The sequence below is a fragment of the Eleutherodactylus coqui genome, chromosome 13, assembly GCF_035609145.1.
Source record: "Eleutherodactylus coqui strain aEleCoq1 chromosome 13, aEleCoq1.hap1, whole genome shotgun sequence".
In the NCBI taxonomy this organism is placed as follows: Eukaryota; Metazoa; Chordata; class Amphibia; order Anura; family Eleutherodactylidae; genus Eleutherodactylus; species Eleutherodactylus coqui.
The window spans coordinates 46,108,570-46,128,927 of record NC_089849.1 but is presented as its reverse complement, the minus strand read 5'-3'; the positions used below and the strand labels follow the sequence as shown (position 1 = coordinate 46,128,927).

General features: G+C 48.3%; 1 protein-coding gene across 1 annotated transcript; it reads right to left on the bottom strand.

The window, feature by feature from the left end:
* Positions 1-4,006: 4,006 nt before the first annotated feature.
* UBE2Z (ubiquitin conjugating enzyme E2 Z) lies at positions 4,007-18,353 on the bottom strand. The gene is made up of 7 exons (XM_066587207.1): positions 18,057-18,353; positions 12,454-12,526; positions 9,316-9,503; positions 9,063-9,174; positions 8,860-8,972; positions 6,452-6,542; positions 4,007-4,772 (listed from the first exon to the last, which is right to left on the bottom strand). Exons 1-7 carry the CDS (start codon positions 18,245-18,247, stop codon positions 4,602-4,604), a joined length of 939 nt encoding a protein of 312 aa, XP_066443304.1. The 5' UTR covers positions 18,248-18,353; the 3' UTR covers positions 4,007-4,601.
* Between the last annotated feature and the right edge of the window lie 2,005 nt (positions 18,354-20,358).

Here is a 20,358-nt window from a genome sequence, read left to right as displayed (position 1 = left end):
TGCTAGGACCCTGCAGCTCTGCTGTGCCAAGAGGGCACCCTGGCGGTCACAATTGTCAGGTTGCATAGTGGAACGAACACTTCCGCTTACATTTTTTTAGTACATAGCGCTCAGAGTCCTCGACTATGTCTGACAGCCAGGGACCTGAACTGCTCCTGCTGGATTGCAGGAGGAGAGGCTTTAATCCCATGCTGTATATTTTGCTATTTGACAGGATTAAATCCCAGGAGCAAGTGCTGTAAATTTACGGTGCCTAGTCATTAAGGCAATTGCACACTGCTCTAACTGGCCAGCACTGCCGATGTGGGCGCTACTGGCCAAACAAAGCAGCGTTTAGCACCTTATACTAATACACAGAGTACATGTGCGGCCATCTTGGTTTCTCCAGGCGCAGCGAATACATCTCATATGTATTTAGTGTAAATGGAAGCAACGCTCCTGTCCAGCCAGCACACAACTAGAGCGGTCTTGTACTCCCTGAAGCTTCCCGTTGTAGGACAGCAAGCAAAAGTCATGGAAACAGAGGGACCGATGAAATGGAAATGGGGATTCTGTAACTCTTCATTACACCAATGTATTTGCAGAAACACTTTGCTCTCCTTTAGCTTTAAACCAGATAACGGTACTGTTGGCATAATGATTATTATGCTGTGATTAACCAGATTACTCTACAAGGAGAGATCTGATGGTAAATACACCCCGACTGCAGCATTCTAGCCGCTTGTATGGATCTGCTGCTCTAAATGCAGCCTTGCTGGACACTTGGCCACTCTTATAAGGCTGCACAATGTCACATAATGCCAGCACATTAGGCTTCCAACAGCAGCACTTGGGCATGAGTTGTTGTAGTTGCTACTAATGCCAAGATGCAGTAAGGATGTGTTCACACATCGCTGATTTGGTGCAGATCTGCAGCTGATTCCACCCATTCAACTGAATACCAATGGAAGGGGTGAAATCTGCTGCAGAGCTGCAGCAAATCAGTGATGTGCGACGCACCCTAAAGCGCAACCCACGCTGCAGCGGGGTGACAGAATACAGGCCGGGGCTGATACATACAATTTTTTCCCAGTATTTATAAGATGGATTCTGTACACGGGAACTGCACCAATCTATACCTTGCATCGACCACACTGTGAATAAGGCTTACATGGATTACTCATTTGTCCATTTCAATCTGTACACCCCTTTACACAGTTCGGGTCAGTAGACCCACAGTCGGGCCGGGAAACTCATCCGTAACATGGGTACAAAGCTGCGCCCCTTATCACTTTTGCGTGAAAGCGGCCTTACGGCAGAAGGAACTAACCTCGACATCGCCTGTGAGCCCTATAATGCGGTTTATGGGGCTAAAAGGTGATGACGGGTTCCCTTTACTGCTTTATCTCCCCACCTCCTTGGGGAATAGTGACATAGAAGCATTGTTACTAGTGATGAGCGAGCATACTCGCTAAGGGCAATTGCTCAAGCGAGCATTGCCCTTAGCGAGTACCTGCCCGCTCGATAGAAAAGGTTCGGGTGCCGGCGGCGGGCAGGGAGCTGCGGGGGAAGGCGGGAAGGAACGGAGGGGAGATCTCCACTCCCCCGCGCTGGCACCCGAACCTTTTCTCTCGAGCGGGCAGGTACTCGCTAAGGGCAATGCTCGCTCGAGCAATTGCCCTTAGAGAATATGCTCGCTCATCTCTAGTTGTTACCTATGAATGTACTTGTGCAGAACACATTCAGATGATAAGTGTGAAAGCAGGGCAAAAATAGACATGTGCAACTCCTTAAACCACTGTCAAAGTGAATGGGTCGATTTAACGGGATTGTCCAGAGAAGCATCTTTACCCAGATCCAGGGGGGCCGGCTCAAAGTCATGTGATACAGATACTCCTCCCCCTTTCCTGGGATCGGTGACATCTTATGCAGAGATAGAGAAAGTATTCTAGCTCAGTTAGGCCGGCTCCACACAGGCGAGAAAAATCGCATAAGATTCGTGCGTTGCAAGATACACAAATGTCACACGGATATGAACCCCATTCTTTCTGAAAGCCGTAGCAGAGGATCACTACTTTGCCGGATTGATGTAAGGTGCGTTTTGAGAGAAAACCGCCTTGCTTCCACAGGGAAAATGTATGTTGGCGAGCACAAAATTCACAGCTCGATATCACGCTCAATCATGTGAAGTTAGCCTTACTGTCAGAGGTCACCGACCCCATCAAGGTGGAAGAAGATCTATACCCCTCGACCTGTGTCGGAACCGGAGCAGAAGTGGAGTCGCCAGCACCACTGGATTTGGGCAAGTATGGTGATCCGGACAACAATTTTACAGCGGTTTAACTTCTCATATATCTTAACAGTCAGGTTTTATGATCTATACAAAGCCCAGACAGAGCCAAGTAATGAAATGTTGACCACCTATAGTCACCACGAGGCTGTGTAAACTACGGCATACCAGTTTATTATGGAGGTCAATGCACACACGGTATGCAGTAAAACCCTAAGCTCCGCAAGCGATATCAGCAGTTAATATATAGTATATCCTTTAAAAAAGGTTTTCCAGGCTTTTTTTATTGATTATCTATCCTCAGGACAATAATTACTCGTAGATCAGCTAGGGACCACCACTTGGAACGCCGCTGTCACTGGCAAAACACAGGGTACAGAGCCGAAGCAGACAACTCAGACCCCCATGTAGTGGCCAATGCTGGTAACTGCAGGCGCAGCTCTTTCTGGTTTTACCGGGAAGGACGCCTGCAATTACCAGTACTGGCCACTACATGGGGGTCTGAGCTGTCTGCTTCCGCTGCATAGCCTGTGTTTTGCTACTAACAGCAGGCACCTAAACAGACGATTGGCCGGGGTACAGAGCGGCAGACCCCCAACTGCCTGTCCGCAGGATAGGTCATCAATAAAAAAAAATAGCCCAGAAAACCCCTCTTTAATTCTGTAGCTATGGAGGGGTAGTGGAGCTTGGTATTCGAGAAACGGAGTCCCAATTATTAGGAGGAAGTTACTCGGCCTGATTTTCGGTGACTGTTTAGATTTTTATAAGTGTTTACTGGTGGACATTCACTTTAAGGAGGTAGCTATGGTTCTAAATTCCGCATAAACTTTGCTACTTTTAATAGTTCGTTCATTTCTTAAAGGGACTAAATTACTGATGACCCATCCTAAGGATAGCGCATCAATATCAAACCAGTGAGCGCCGCAGCCGCTTCAGTGTATACCAGGCGCAGCTATACAGTGTACAGAGCTGCTCGATCCTATTCAACCTAATGAGGCTGAGCTGCTCGCAGACCATGTGACCAATGAATGTGACATCACAGGCCGGAGAAGTGGCTGCAGCACTCAAACAGCAGACCACTGTTAACCTATTCTCAGGATAAGCCATCAGTATATCCAATCTTCGTGCCAGAAACCCCTATAAGGGAGCGTTCACACGTTGCCGATTTGTTGCAGATCTGCAGCCCATTTCACCCCTTCAATTTGAATTTGATTGCAAGGGTAAAATCTGCAACAAATCATTGACAGGTGATGCACCCTAAAGGTAGATCTGATCCTCCGCAGACAGCCATGTGTAGACCACTCACTAGGCACTTGACTTCTAATGCGATCTGTCACAAGAGTGAGCGTCCACCTTTATAATGGTTTAATCACTGATCCGTTTAACGATCTGCGAGAATGACACTGGAAATGTTTTTCTGTTGTAGAAAGACTTGGCGCTCGATAGAAACCGCGCAGGACCTCATTTCACTCCGGAAACGCGGCAATTACAAAGCTCTGGATTCTCCGACACAAGTCAAAAAAAGTTGACATAAGCTGATTGGGGCGTTGATGTGAGCACCAGCTTCTCTAAGGCTTTTCTAGGTGTCTATGGCTCTATTCACATCTCGGCAGTGCCAGGATTTTGTAATTGACCGTTTAGGTCACACTATTGTTGGTGAATTACGAGTGGTCACAAAGATCTGTGGAAATGAACAGTCTTATCCGTCGCACACAGATGTGAATGGGCCATAATAAATTCTGTAAGGTTTTTGTTTTTTTTTGTAGTAAAGTAACACAATCATTCACATTTCAAACCTGGATTTACAGCAATTACAAAAAAAACATAAAAGTAATAAAATAAAAAAAAGGGTACATAGAACTTTGCTTTACTCTTGTAGGAAACCTACAACAGATAGAAGGACTCAACCCAACAGATAAAAAGACAAGGTGCTGGTTTTGAGGGGATGAAAACGTAAAAGAAGAAGACAATGGTTCATGGCGTCTGTCATGTGGTTAATCCTGTGGCTGGGCAAGGCTTGGCTTGTCTGGAATTGAACTCTTTGGCTTGTCTGGGCGGTAAATGACAATTTCACAAAGAACATACGGATTAGTAAAGGTGCTGCCTTCACGTCTGTTCCAGGCTCCGTTAGTCCAAGCCTTATTCTGCGTTACCTATAAACTGACCGCAGGTTGCCTTTCCTTAACGCTGGCAGAGAGATCGGCTGACTCTGCCCCCAAACAGCCGCCAAAAGCATAAGTGGCTTTGTGCTCAACAAAGTCGTAATATCCAGCATCACAGCTAGAGTCTGATGTGACGACACTCAATCCTCTACGTCTTACATTCCCATACCTTATGGGTTTGAACTTCCTTGTGTGTCCATGTCTGTCTCCGAAGAGCTGGAGTCTGAGTCTATGTCCACAGTCTCACGCCGGTGTTTTTCTCGCACTCTCTGATGGATAAGTTGAAGACGACTGAGAAGAGACTGGTAGTCAAAGTGTCCTCGCTTTTCACCGAATGGGTCCTATAAGCACAGCAAAACCTATGTCAGCTGCCACCAACCCAACCCAAGACATGAGCAATAACAGGTTTTCAGAGTCTCATCCCAAGAATTAAGAATGTTTTCGAATCCCATACAACTTCTTAAGCCATTACTGATGCCAAGACACACTTTTACAGTAACAAGCCTTAAGCTATGCTTAATGCAAGTACTGCATGGGTATCTCAGGGGCTGGGTTACTAACACTTAGTCCTGGAACATCTGGAAATACTTATTAGGAAAAAAAATATATAAATATAAAAAAAAGTTTATTGTTATGGGACGCATTTGCCTATAAACAATATTTTTCACCGGACAACCCCTTAAAATAAAACCAATCCTGTGATCAGGTAGTTCACAGTTGGGTCAAAACTGCCAGAAACGACATCGGGCCACAACACAATGTAATATCATTGTAATCCGGTTATCATTTATTAGTACCATATTTTTTGGACTATATGGCACACTTCTTAGCAAAAAATAATCTTGCTAGAAAGTATGTGCATCTTATAGTCCACATTCAGGAGGGTCCAGCAGTGCTGGACCTCCCTGACAGCTTCCTTCCTGATCGGAAACAGTTGGTAAAGCACAACGCCAGATCACTAAAGACTCTGCAGCTGCAAACTTTTCTCTCACTGATCAGCGCTGGGCATGAGAGGGTCCAAGTCAGCTTCTGGAGGCACCTGTGGGAAGGAAACACTGACCTCCCAGCCTCTGCATCCACCGGAGAAGGCAGAAGGGAGAGAGATGGAAGACATTTGTGGACCTTTATGACATCATAGTCATGATACCAAACAGCAGGAGGATGCAGGCTGGGGGCTCCAGGAGGCAGCAGGGTAAAGGCCCTTTTACATGGGAGGAGTGTCGGGCGCTTCCATCCCAACGATGATTGCTCCTCTGCTTTTAACACAGGTGCAATCACCGCTTGGCAGAGAGGGCTGAGGATTGCTCTGGCCCACACGTCTCCATTCACAGTAAACAGGTAGACGTTCATAGACGAACAACTGCCTGTTTATACAGGACAATGCAGCAGTAGACCAACAATCATTTTATGGTCTGCATGAAAGATCCAATCAGCGATTTATCGCCGATCGTTTTTTTAATGCACAATTGTTTCAGGGCGATTGCTGGTCATTGTGCAGTGGGTTTTTGGCTTGGCTAGTGAGAGGCCTGTGATGTGGGGCAGGAAGGGAATGGTTTCTCCTTAGGGAGAGCATCATTGTTACAAAGCTTGTTAAAATATTTGACATGGGCTTGGTGGCACTGTAGAGGCATTGTTCCACCTCCCATTTGCATATTTCCTAGAGGAGCATGAATGGTCTTACGACTTCTCAGACCTTACAGTGGCTCTCCCTAAGGAGAAATGATACGCTTCCTGACCCAATTGGTAGGAAATATTTTTTCTATTATTTTTGGTCGTGTAAACCAGGAACGAGTCTTATAGTCTAAAAAAGGTTAAAAAACAAAACACATGAAGTATAGCTAGATAGGACGGATATATGCTACTACACACACACAGCAAGTGGCAAAACTGTTGTAATGTGTGGAGTGATTGGGATACATTAGGATTCGATGGGGAACTCTCTCCTCCACCAGATGTTTCTCGGCTTCAGCCTCTCGCATTACCATTATTCACGGACACATGAAGTCACCCACAGACTCACCTGCATGCTCTGTCCCTGTAAGTGAAATCTATCCTTGCAAACCACTTCATAAAAGTCGTAGTACTCCAAGAAGGATTTTTCCATTACACTCCTGCAAAGAAAGATAAAGTCGCTGACATAAGACTGTTCTCTTGCTGTGACATTGCATTAAGCTGCTCATTAAAGGGTTGTGCCAAAAACATCCAAAAATTAGAGGAACCAGCTGACTTTAGTACCCCCTCTTGTCAGACCAAACACTACCATTAAACGGAACAGCCAGCTCCAAGGAGTAGAATAAAACGCAGAATATACTTTATTTAAGCCACATAGGCCCCATTACAGAATCCATTCAGATGACAGGCCGATGTGTTTCAAGCGCCCGCAGCGCACAGATGCCATGGTCAAGAACATTGCGGGTGCTTGAAACGCTTTGATCTTACATCTGAATGGATTCTGTAACACTTTAATGGGGGCCTATGTGGCTTAAATGAAAAGTTTATTCAACATTTTATGCTACTCCTTGGAACTGGACATTTAAGTTTAATGGTTGTGCCAAGAACACAACCCCTTTTAGGTATATGAAGTACTCAGGGTGGCACAAACTGTCTCATGCAGCTACAATGCAAAAAAAAGGGAAATACATCCGAAAACTGCAGCGCAAGCGCGCCCAAAGTTATGAAACCTATTCCAGTAGGATGAAGTTATTCTGCATCTATGGAAAAGATCTAGCCGATTGCTGGAGTCCGACCACTGGGACCCCCACTGATCCTGAGAAGGGCAGTCCGCTTGGTTCCCAAATGAAGAGAGCTGAGGCCGTGCATGCGCACCGCTGTTTTATTCGTTTTCAGCGACGGTACCAGAAATTGCCGAGCTCTAGTACTTGGCATTCCTCCAGTGCAGTCACTGAAAAAACCTGAATGGCAGCGGGCATGCACGACCTCCGCTTTATTCATTTGGTGGATTGACTAAACCTGGTGAACGTGCATATAGCATTCAGGTGTCCTTGCAAAAATGAAAGCAGAGCTATAAACAAACCTCTCCACCATTACAATAAATCTCCCCATTCTCAGAATTGTTGATACTTGGTAGATAAAATAACATTGATATTGCAACGTGGCAGTTATTTATGGGGTAAATGTGTATAGATATGTCCAGTGATGGCCCCCATTAACCTTAAATGACAGCCGGATGATCCATCTTCATCCGACAGCAGTTTTCCCTGGCACTCCTCATATACATATTATATATATATATATATATATATATATATATATATATATATATATATATATATATATATATACATATACATATTTTATATATATATATATATATATATACACACACGTTTGGCTCGGCCGAACGTCCATGTATTTAGGGAGTTAAATTGCAGCCAGACACCTCTAGCGTCCGCTTAAAATCCGCTGAAATTCAATAACGCTAATCCACCCGCCCCAACATCTGTCAGGGAGAAGTTGAGCCCCTCCAAATGTATTATGGCTAATGGACACATCCACAAGCGTAAAACACTCCATGCATTACGCAGCGTTTTAACACCATGTGACCCGGCTATCACTGCATATGGCAGCAATTCTGCACTGCGCATGACAGTTCATCGCACACACACTAATACGCAAGGTGACTAGTTTTGGTTTCGTTTTTTTAATGCCCCGCTCTGTCTCATAGTGGTGTTGCATATTAAACGTTGCACATACACAATGTATTGCGTGTGTACAGCGTTTAATATGCAACCTATTGAGAACAACAGAGCAGTAATGCGCGGTAAAATAGAACAGGCTTCATTATTTTTCACATGCCTATTACACACAATGTATATACTCAAATGTGAATGGATCAATGAAAATCAATGTACTTTCATAGACTCCAGTCACCGCATATTTCATGCATGTAAAAAGTGGTGTATTTATGCTTGTGTGAATGAGCCCTTAGACAGTCGAATAAAGCCTAATGTGTATGGAGGCCTTTAGAACAGACCGCCTCCAATTCACCCGATAGGGGACACTTGGGCTACGGTAACACAACAGAATCCACGTTGGATTTTTCCCCACATGGATTCCACCTCAATAACAGTAGCAGATATCCGCAACTGAGCCACGGATTCTGACACAGCTATGCGCTTCTATGGCAATGGGTTTGCTGGATCACTGACTTCCCGCTGAGTGCAAGCGCTTTGCATAGAATGTGAAGCACTGAGCGAAAAGCCAGCAGTGATCTGCCTATCTCAACACACTGCACGAGCGCCAACAACCCAGCGGTGACACCGGCGCTCGTTCAGCCGTTTAGACAACTGTTGTCTTGTCTAAAAGGGCCAGAACTGTGTCTCCCTACAGGAGGTGCTGCCGATAACATCAGTGAACGTATGTACATTGTCTTCCAGGACCGCCTGTAAGAACTCGTTCATCACCCACCGTAAGGCCTCAGGACACTGGCACTTCCCCTCCAGCATTTCACATACTGCCACCCTTATAGTCTCGTGGCGAATGCACTCATTGTAGTTCTTGCTGTCTCCTGAATGTCTTTCCTAAGGATAAGCACAGGATAAATATTACTAGCAGAGTCCAGAACAGTCACCTAAAGAACTAGATCCAAGGGATAGGAGAAAATCCAATACCTGCTCGAATCCCGGCTCATTGTGATAAGGGTTCTCAGTCATCAGGGACTGGATAGAGATGAGCACTGAAGACAAGCTCTGAGCGGGACTCCATGCAGGTCCTGTCCACGTACTGGCAGAAGAAAACAAATGGTATTGGTAAGTATGACGGGCTAATGATCATTCTGGGACTTCGCTCTCTATCTACAGTATTAGGCACACCCCGGGGAATCGGAGGAAAGCCCCAGCACAGTTATTCACAAAGGTTCCTTACCCAAGAATACTCAGACAGACTTTGCCGTTGCGATAGAAATTGGGGTTAAACCTCACAGTATTGTTGCCTGTCGTCATCAGTTTAACACGAGGGGGGTGAATTGGATAATCTGGAGGACACCGGAATAAGAATAGGAAGAAGCCGCCTTCATAAGGGGTATCAAACGGACCAGTGATTAGTGCGTGGATCTGCAAGACAAGAGTACGGAAACCATTAACGAGGATGAAGCAGAATGTCAGACATCCGACACCTTTATGGCAATAATTACCTCCCCACTAACAAGTATGGGGTGTCCTGACTGTGCCCCAATGCCTGCCTTCAGGGGAAGATGGGGAAGGGCGACAAGTACTTCACTTTCTGATGAGAGTCCGTGAACTAGACCCCAGCCAATCACTAGCATGAAGGGGCATGAACGGACCATCTTAGGCCTTTAGGCACTGTACATATTTGTATTTCGGCTGCAGTTGTATTTACTTCAATGACAATGTGCAACTCTGGGACCCCCACCTATCTGCAGAGTAGGGTCCAATGATTTCCAATTGGCACAACTCAATGGACAAAGCCAAGCAAGTTTTAGCATTTCAAGAAACATTTATGGCACATGTATATTTATATATTTTTTGTATTACAGGAGAATTGGTAAAAATGTGTGAATTTCATGGTTTCTCTTAATTCTGAAACATATTTTGTGGTTTATTTTTTATGATGTTCAATGAAGACCAGAAATGTTATGGTAAAAGGTGCGGCAAACATGTGTATATTAGAAGTAGCCAGAGAAACGATTTCTGACTAAATCTGTTAGCCATTCATTTTTTGCATTTCTATTTTTTCCCTTTTTCTTATCCTTGATTTCTGTAACTGTGGCACGGGGCATTATATCATTACATCAGCCTGGGGTAGGGCACAGTAACCTCCGCCCTGACGTGTAGAACTGACAGGACAGTTTGTGTACTTGGCATTACCACAGACTGTCAGGTCTCAAAGAAATTCTCTTATGTCATCGTAGGGGGAACCCTTTGCTTTTACTGTTAAATGGCAGAAGTCAATTAGACCGAAATCTTGCGTTTCATCCACTAACACCAATCAGACCTTGGATATGAGATTTACATATGTGGAACAAATCACTTATTGGAGAATTAAAGAAAAATCAGAATTTTTCACTGTAAATATCAGTCCTGAGTGCCGTGAATTATTTGTCTGGGACAGTACGGACTTCTAGTCATCCTCCACCTGCATCGTGATCATTTCAGATGGTCTGCAGAACTTAAGATTGCTCAGTCACATGTCAGAGACTAGGGCCTCCTTCACAAGGGCGACAAAGTCGTGTGATTCTGTCACGTTGCTACAATGCTACAAATTGCATGTATGTGAATGAAGGCCATGCTTTCCTATGGGTTTATTCACACAAGCAATATTTTGTAGCATGCAGCAACCAGACACAAAAACCTCGCGACTTGTGAGGTTTTGTAGCCCATGTTTCCCTATGGAGCCTTCCTCTCTGTTGCATCGCATGAAAATGTGATTTTTGTGCGATGTGATGCAACTGACAGTAGGAAATCCCACTGTCAAAGCCAAATCTAAGCCCTAGCTGCAGGGGAAAAATAAAAAAAATCACATCACCTTAGAAGCGCTCTCCGCCGCAGCTTCTCCCCGGGTCCCAACACTGTTTCTCCCCCTCATCTTCTGGAAGGGGATTAAAAAATCCCCACCTCCTGGAAGCGCTGGCTGTGATTGGCTGACGCTTAGCCAATCACAGCCAGTGCTCGATGAATGGCAGTGATTGAACCAATCCTGGCCAGAAGATGAAAAAGAGATACAGTGCCAGGACCCGGGGAGAAGCTGGGGTGGCGCTGCGGACAGCGTGGGAGAGGTGATGTATACTCTTTTTTTATTTTTTTCTTCAGCTACAGCTTATTTTCAGGGTAGGGTCATATTTCAACACCATTTCCCCCTAAAAATCCTTGCATGTGATGCAACAAAGTCACACGACTTTGTAGTGCTACAAAATCACGGTACTGCCGTGAGAAGACGCAGCGATATCGCACAGACCAGCGATGCGATATCGCTGCAATTTTCTCGCGACTATGCCGTGTCGCCCGTGTGAGGGAGGCCTTTCTGTTTCAGCAAGATGCTACAAAACTTTAGAAGGGTTTTCTCACATTAATAGCAATAGCACGTCACTAGGACACGCCATCACTTCCTGATTGTTGGATTAGCAGCACCCTTAAAAGAAAGGTCACCCCACACTTACCTGAATGGGGTTGTATTGCAGTGCCCTGCACAGTAAGTGGTCGTGATCGCCCCAGAGCAGGAACTAGTAAGTATGCTGCGTCATTCTCTAATGATGGCAAGATGAGGATACCCCTTGAAAAAATCCTGTTCATACAGTTTTTAAGCAGTTTTCTGAAAGATAAACGTCTGTTTCTCCAATGTAGCGAGAGAATGCCTACTGCTGAACTATCACCTATAGATGCAAGTGACCCGTATCATGTACAACGGCAACGGTAAGGTACCATACAATGTACATGAAGCCAGAGAACAGACGAGCCAATATACAGAATACCACATAAAACAACTGGTTTAAGCCCTTGTGGCAGAGAAGCCACTGTAACGGCATGTTTGAGACACCGTATTTTAGGAAAAGGGTCAGTAGGGAAGGGGGTTCTCTGCCTTGGAGCTGGCTCATTATGCATCACCTGATAGGGTTTATTAAGAAGAGGTGCGAGTCTCTCAGTGGTGGTTCCCAGCCTGAAGAGAGAAAGGCGACAGTTGTACAGTAGTGATCATCTCGCATAACAGGGTAGCAGACGCACCCTGCGCTGGTTTATTTTTGTGATGTTTTGGGCGCCAGGCCTGATGGTAAAGAGGAATTATATCTTTAGTAAGAGGCCAGCTGGTCAGGATTTGTGTTTGATGTAAAGGGCTGAAGAAATATTTGTTGTGAAGCAATAAAGTTGGCTGAAGCCAGACTGAAAGAACAACTTCAGTGTTGAAGAGAATTTACTCCATGTGCAAACATCTTATGTTGGAAAACGGCAATCCTGAGGAGGGACGCCTCCCCCAGATAACACTCTATACAAGAGGGAGCCGTAAGCCATCTAGATACAGAATGGCCAAGACAGAAGACACCATGTGTACCTTTGTCATGTCATGGGGATCCGGCACCACAAACATCCCAGGAGGAGGCTCTTTGTAAATGGACATAATATCCCTGAGGAGAGAGAAGAAGAAATATCAGAACACTGGAAGAGAGAGGCGCACAGACAATAAACACATATCCATAGCAAGCTTATCAGCCCTTTCCCTGCTCAATATGGCGTCCTCATCTGGTGAAGCAGGAGTCGGAGGTCAGCATTAACCTGATCGAGGAGGAACCCAGAGGTGAGCCCCCCTCACCCCCCCATAAGGCATTTTTGGGATATCCTATGAATGTTGAGAAAAAAACCCTTTAAGGCCAAATGCCCCCGGTCAGATTATCACTGCAAAAATTGCGATCATACACCCACCGCGATTACTGCAGCAATGTTCGTCCATAGACATGCTGTGTAAAACGATTCTCCCCTGTCCACGAGCGGAAATCAGCTGCGATTTGTGCTTGCAAGGAGGAATCGCAGCATGTTCTAATTTGCGTGGAAAAACGCACAGACGGCTTCCATTGCAGTCAATGGAAGCCGTCCGTCCTGCGATACTCTGCACTGTGGGCGCAGCAGAAGTATTACGGGAATCTGCGTCATACCCCAGTGCTGGTGCGTCATGTGCGCCGGCCGACACTCTCGGGACGGATCCGGACAGGTCTCTGGGGGGCCCCAGGTCTGATTCAGCTGCGAGATTTCACAGGCGGAATCCGACCCGGCCGTGGCCCTGACCCTAATGTAACCTGAAAGTAAAGCTGTTCCAATCAGACAACGGGAAGAACAACAAGGTGGAAGGGAAATTCTTCAACATGATTCATCTGGAAATCACCCATGTAGTCATTCCAGCGAGACACTTTATAAAGTAAGCTGGCAGTTTTACAGAGTTGGATGGCGCGGCAACATGGGAAAGGCGAGAGCCCCACTGATCAGACATCAGCTCCAGGGCTAGTACGGCTACTTTTGTTATTTAAACAGATTGGACACCCCTTTAAGCTGGGAGTCATTTACGCTTCTTAAAGGGGTACTTTCAGTTAGCAGAATTTTTTTACCTGTTTCACCTATTGGATAGGTAAAAACTGATCGATCACAGGGACTCTCCCAGATCGCTAGAGCGGTGGTCCTGACGGTCCCTGAATGAAGGAAAGTGGTGGCCACACATGCCTGCTTCTGCTTCATTAGTTTCAATGGGACTGCTAGAGGGGAGGGTCCCGGCAATCTGTCAGTTCCCACCTATCCTAGTGGATGGGTGAAAACTTGATGAAAAAAAACCCCAAACCTTCAACTAAGCGGCTATACCCCTTTAATTAGGGCTGTCTGTCCACGGGCGTTGTGGTATCCCGCGGCGGATCTCCGCCTGGGAGCAGGAGCCGGCAGATTGATTTCTGCCGTTAGTCTATCCGACAAATAGGCTGACCGGGGAGAATCGCGGCAATTCACAGCATGCTGCAATTTGCCGGCCGCGAGCGGAGAATCGCAGTGATTCTCCGCTCGTGGACAGGGGGGCGTCAGTTTCCATAGCAATGCTATGGAAAGCGTGCATTGCAGTCCCCGTGGCCGGATTATTGCCGCAGGGAACGCAATTCAATAACGCCCGTGGACAGGCAGCCTAAGGCTTTCAAAAGAAACTTTTTTCTGCACAGGTCAGATGCGGCTCCGTCAGGCCTTCTATCACATCTTATTCTGGTACGTTATTCAGACCAGGAGGGACAACAGAAAGGAGATGGAAAAAGAGGTCAAAACACAAACAGTTTGGCGCACATCAGGTGTTATAATTTGTTGGGGTATCTGCATTTCTCCCATTAAAGGGATTGTCTGGTTACCGGACAACATCCCTTTAATAAGCCCATCTGTGGTAATATAATAAGGAGGGCTATACTTACCTCTCCTCCTGCCTCCAGCGTTGCAGTCCGGCTGTGGTCTTGGCGCTTGTTGTGACATCGGCAGTCACCGTAAGTCAGGTGACTGCTGCAGCCAATCAGAGGATGCAGAGTCACCGCTCTTTTTCCTGGCATCAGCGCTCACATCCTGAGTGCCAGTACGCCAGGAGTTTGGGATTGTGACGCTGGTGCCTCTCATTGGTTGCAGCAGTCATCTGACTTCTGGTGACGGCCGCTGTCACACGCTGGGACCACAGCCGGGCTGCAGCGCTGGATGTAGGGGGAGGGGTAAGTATGGCACTGTTTACTAATTTACTACAAACAGGCCTATTAAAGGGATGTTGTCCGGTAACCAGAAAATCCCTTTAAGTCACCCCCACTGTGCCAGCTGCTGCCTGCTCCGTGATCACAGAATGACGCCCAACCACAGAGGAAGCTGAAGCTTCTCGCCAGACGACTTTCAGATTCAGTTATGAAATAGAAAGTACGAAACTTGGAAAAGTAAAAGGTATATACAATACAGAGCCGGCGAGTAACACGTGTGTAGTGTCCGAAGTACAGGTATATACAATACAGAGCCGGCGAGTAACACGTGTGTAGCGTCCGAAGTACATGTATATACAATACAGAGCCGGCGAGTAACACGTGTGTAGCGTCCGAAGTACATGTATATACAATACAGAGCCGGCGAGTAACACGTGTGTAGTGCCCGAAGTACATGTAAATACAATACAGAGCCGGCGAGTAACACGTGTGTAGTGTCCGAAGTACAGGTATATCCGCTACGGAGCCGGCGAGTAACACGTGTGTAGTGCCCGAAGTACATGTATATGCGATACGGAGCCGGCGAGTAACACGTGTGTAGTGCCCGAAGTACATGTATATGCGATACGGAGCCGGCGAGTAACACATGTGTAGTGTCCGAAGTACATGTATATGCGATACGGAGCCGGCGAGTAACACGTGTGTAGCGTCCGAAGTACAGGTATATGCGATACAGAGCCGGTGAGTAACACGTGTGTAGTGTCCGAAGACCCGGGACATAGCACAAGTTTCAGCCAGTGAAGTCCAGGGGCCGAGACCCCCACCACTTGTTGTAACACAGGGTGGACGTGTCTCGGGGAGCGCCGCATCCTTCTAGCAGTTTGCCTTCACTCCGCTGATTCTCAAAGCAAACAGAGCGGCGTACAGACTGCTGTGCCATCGTACATCACTGACCCCGCCTCTCCGAGGGTCAGCCACGGGGAAGGGCGCACGGCTACCCCTTCATTTCATCAACAGATGAGTATCTCAGCGCCAGGACCCCCAGCCCAGCGGAGCCCCCAGAAACGTCACCTGAAACTACAGAGGTTGGCATCAGTCTCCATAAGGTCGGTCTCACATGAACAAGTCGAATTCCATATGTGGGAGCCGCAGCAGAATCCGGCTGTGACCGCAGCCGGCGACCCTGCGTACCTTCGCTTCCTGTATTGCGGGTGACCGCAGCCGGCGACCCTGCGTACCTTCGCTTCCTGTATTGCGGGTGACCGCCGCCGGCGACCCTGCGTACCTTCGCTTCCTGTATTGCGGGTGACCGCGGCCGGCGACCCTGCGTACCTTCGCTCCCTGTATTGCGGGTGACCGCGGCCGGCGACCCTGCGTACCTTCGCTCCCTGTATTGCGGGTGACCGCGGCCGGCGACCCTGCGTACCTTCGCTCCCTGTATTGCGGGTGACCGCGGCCGGCGACCCTGCGTACCTTCGCTCCCTGTATTGCGGGTGACCGCGGCCGGCGACCCTGCGTACCTTCGCTCCCTGTATTGCGGGTGACCGCGGCCGGCGACCCTGCGTACCTTCGCTCCCTGTATTGCGGGTGACCGCGGCCGGCGACCCTGCGTACCTTCGCTCCCTGTATTGCGGGTGACCGCGGCCGGCGACCCTGCGTAACTTCGCCTCCTGTATTGCGGGTGACTGCGGCCGGCGACCCTGCGTACCTTCGCTTCCTGCATTGCAGGTGACCTACCTTCGCTTCCTGTATTGGGGGTGACCGCGGCCGGCGACCCTGCGTACCTTCGCTTCCTGTATTGCGGGTGACCGCGGCCGGCGACCCTGCGTACCTTCGCTTCCTGTATTGCGGGTGACCGCGGCCGGCGACCCTGCGTACCTTCGCTTCCTGTATTGCGGGTGACCGCGGCCGGCGACCCTGCGTACCTTCGCTTCCTGTATTGCGGGTGACCGCGGCCGGCGACCCTGCGTACCTTCGCTTCCTGTATTGCGGGTGACCGCGGCCGGCGACCCTGCGTACCTTCGCTTCCTGTATTGCGGGTGACCGCGGCCGGCGACCCTGCGTACCTTCGCTTCCTGTATTGCGGGTGACCGCGGCCGGCGACCCTGCGTACCTTCGCTCCCTGTATTGCGGGTGACCGCCGCCGGCGACCCTGCGTACCTTCGCTTCCTGTATTGCGGGTGACCGCGGCCGGCGACCCTGCGTACCTTCGCTTCCTGTATTGCGGGTGACCGCGGCCGGCGACCCTGCGTACCTTCGCTTCCTGTATTGCGGGTGACCGCGGCCGGCGACCCTGCGTACCTTCGCTTCCTGTATTGCGGGTGACCGCGGTCGGCGACCCTGCGTACCTTCGCTTCCTGTATTGCGGGTGACCGCGGCCGGCGACCCTGCGTACCTTCGCTTCCTGTATTGCGGGTGACCGCGGCCGGCGACCCTGCGTACCTTCGCTTCCTGTATTGCGGGTGACCGCGGCCGGCGACCCTGCGTACCTTCGCTTCCTGTATTGCGGGTGACCGCGGCCGCTCGCCGCTCGCTATGCACGGTACAAATTTTAATGTACTTTTTTTTAAATTTGTTTTTTCCGCGCCGTCACCAAGCGATGCCGCAGGCACCCGCAGCCGGTCTGCACGGTCAGAGAATCGGACATGCAGCAATCTCTCAAACTCGGATTATTGGCGTGAATGAACCCAATGGAATGAAGGGGCTCCTCTCCATCTCGGACTGAACTCGCACGGGAATATCGCCTTACCGCGCTTTTATATGTTGCGCTATCAAAAAAAGCGTGATAGAATTACCGCAGTCATCCCATGTGACGGACGTGCGGGAAGCCGATAGGAAAAAAAAAAAAAACACATTACGAAAAAAAAAAGGAAACTTTTTTCTGACGAACGAAGCTGCAGTTAGAGGTCGGTGCGCCCCAACACTTCCGGTCCGCGTGCCGACAGTGGTGTAATAGTTACATCAGAAGCCCACTGATCCCTATAGCGAGGATCTGCTGCCCCCTATAGGAATGCCTCAGCACGTCCACTAGCGCTCCATTCATCTTGTGATTGGTGGGGTATCGGCAGTTGGACCTGCACTGATCATGTGAGCAGCTCTGGCCAATCACAGAGAAGCAATCATGCACTGGTAGTCTAACGCTGGCAATGCACTGTGGGTAATCGGGTAGTCTAACGATTGTGTCCGCCATGAGAATGGGGCCGTGAACCGGCAGAACGGAGAAGGGAAGCTGCAGGTCATTACACCCCTCCACCTCTCCGGCACAACTCTGCCCCAAAACTTCGGGGCCGCCTTAGAGGGATTTTCAGGGGGATAAAAACATTTTTAATTGCCCAGAGATATTAAAAACAAGCCCCCCCCCCCCCCCTCCTCCTTCCTGTAGGGGCCCTAGTAATCCCAGCACAGCCCCCTCCCTGGCAGGGGCCCCAGTAATCCCACCTCCCAGCACAGCCCCCCTGCCTCTCACCGCTTGATCCGCAGCACACACTGCGCTGACGCCCTCTCGTTGTCCCAGTCAGCACTGGCCGTCGGGTCCCACACGGATGAGGTGGCCAGGTGTGACGTCCCGGGGGGCTGCAGGCCGCTGAGGTGGGGGACCATCCCTCCTCCGACCGCTCCCTGGAGGATGATCGCCTCAGCCGCCGGACTCTCCGCCATTCCTTTTCACTCTGGCTTCCGGGACTCCGGAGCAGCGAGATGAAAGGACAGAGAGACTTTCACTGCCATAGAAACGCCGACCAGACAAATCTGTTTACTTCCGCCGGAAACTGGGCCATAGAGTCTGCGTGCGGCTAGAGTGACGTGTTTACTGTTAGGGAAGGGCAGGCGCTGACTTCCGGCGGAAGTCACAGAGATAGAGTGTGTGTTTTGTGTCGCTTCTTGGACGGTAAGTGGCCATTTTGTTGGTTGTGATAATGTAGGAAAGCCTGGCACAGAGTCATGTGATTATATGTTTAGTAGTTGGCCATTATTCTGCATTAATACAACCTATGAGATGGAGAGAGAGGATCCATGTTTTGTGATTAGTACTATATACAGTATTTAGTATATACCATATTCTTCCCATTAAGTCTGACACAAGAAGCTGCCGGCTGTAACCTGTTTTTATTTTTTTAGAGTCATATGAGGGATTGTTTTTTAAGGAGAATGAGTTGTAGTTACTCATTGGTACCATTTGGGGGTACATATTAATTAAAGAGGTTTGCTAAGGGAATGCTGTTGATGACATATTCTCCGGATAGATAATGAGTAGTTGATCAGCTGGGGTCTTTTGCTCAGTACTCCGGCCAATCAGCTGCTCGTGCGCACACAACACATAGGGTTGGCGCCGACCACCGTGGAGTGGCAGGCGCTGGTAATTACAGGCGCAACTCCCATTGATTGGATTTTTTTATTATTGTATAACCAATTTTTAAAGGGCCACTCCAGTGAAAACACATTTTTCCATCCCTGGCCCCTTCACCTGATTGCCTATCACACTGAAGGTCTGTGTATTGCAGTCACTTCCATGCAGTGCAACATCCTGTCCGATACATATCAGAGACCATTTTCATACTGATATTTCTGCTCTCATTTTCACACCAGCACAGCACAGCATTAGCAATTTATGCCTGCTGGGTGGACAATTTAATTATCAATACCTTCTATAGTTTTCTAAATAAGCTACAGATCATAAGTGTACAGTCAGAATTAGCTGTGATCTCCTCTACTATAGCTGTGTGACAGCAGCTGTGTGATTGTTTCGGTAGAAACATAGAATCGTAGCATTGAAAGGAACCTCCAGGGCCACCCTGTCCAACTCCCTGCTCAATGCAGGACCAACCATACCATCCAAGACAGATGTTTGTCCAGCCTCTGCCTGAAAACTTCCATTGAAGGAGAACTCACCACCTACCGTGGCAACCTGTTCCACTCATTGATCACCTTCACTGTCAGAAAGCCCAGTGTCACCTGGAAGAAGGAACTGAGGGGAAACTGATCAAAGCTGCCAACGACACAAAGCTAAGAGGAATAACTAAGACTACAGAAGAGAGAAAGAAGATTCAAAAAGATCTGGACAAGCGTGAACAGTGGGCGGTGACTAACAGAATGGTATTTAACAAGGAGAAATGCAAAGTCCTACATCTGGGCAAGAAAAATGAAGAAAAGCACATATAGAATGTGAGGAATTCACATGTGAAAAAGACTTGGGTATACTAATAAATCATAGACTGAACATGAGTCAACAATGTGATGCAGCAGCCAAAAAGGCAAACACAATTCTGGGATGTATTAAAGGGGTTGTCCCGCGCCAAAACGGGTTGTTTTTTTTTCAACAGCCCCCCCGTTCGGCGCGAGACAAACCTGATGCAGGGACCTAAAAAAAAATCCACATAGCGCTTACCTGAATCCCCGCGCTCCGGTGACTTCTTACTTACCGGTTGAAGATGGCCGCCGGGATCTTCTCCCTCGGTGGACCGCAGCTCTTCTGTGCGGTCCATTGCCGATTCCAGCCTCCTGATTGGCTGGAATCGGCACGTGACGGGGCGGAGCTACACGGAGCCGCTCTCCGGCACGAGCAGCCCCATTGAGAAAAGAAGAAGACCGGACTGCGCAAGCGCGTCTAATCGGGCGATTAGACGCTGAAAATTAGACGGCACCATGGAGACGAGGACGCTAGCAACGGAACAGGTAAGTGAAAAATTTCTGATAACTTCTGTATGGCTCATAATTAATGCACAATGTACATTACAAAGTGCATTAATATGGCCATACAGAAGTGCTTAACC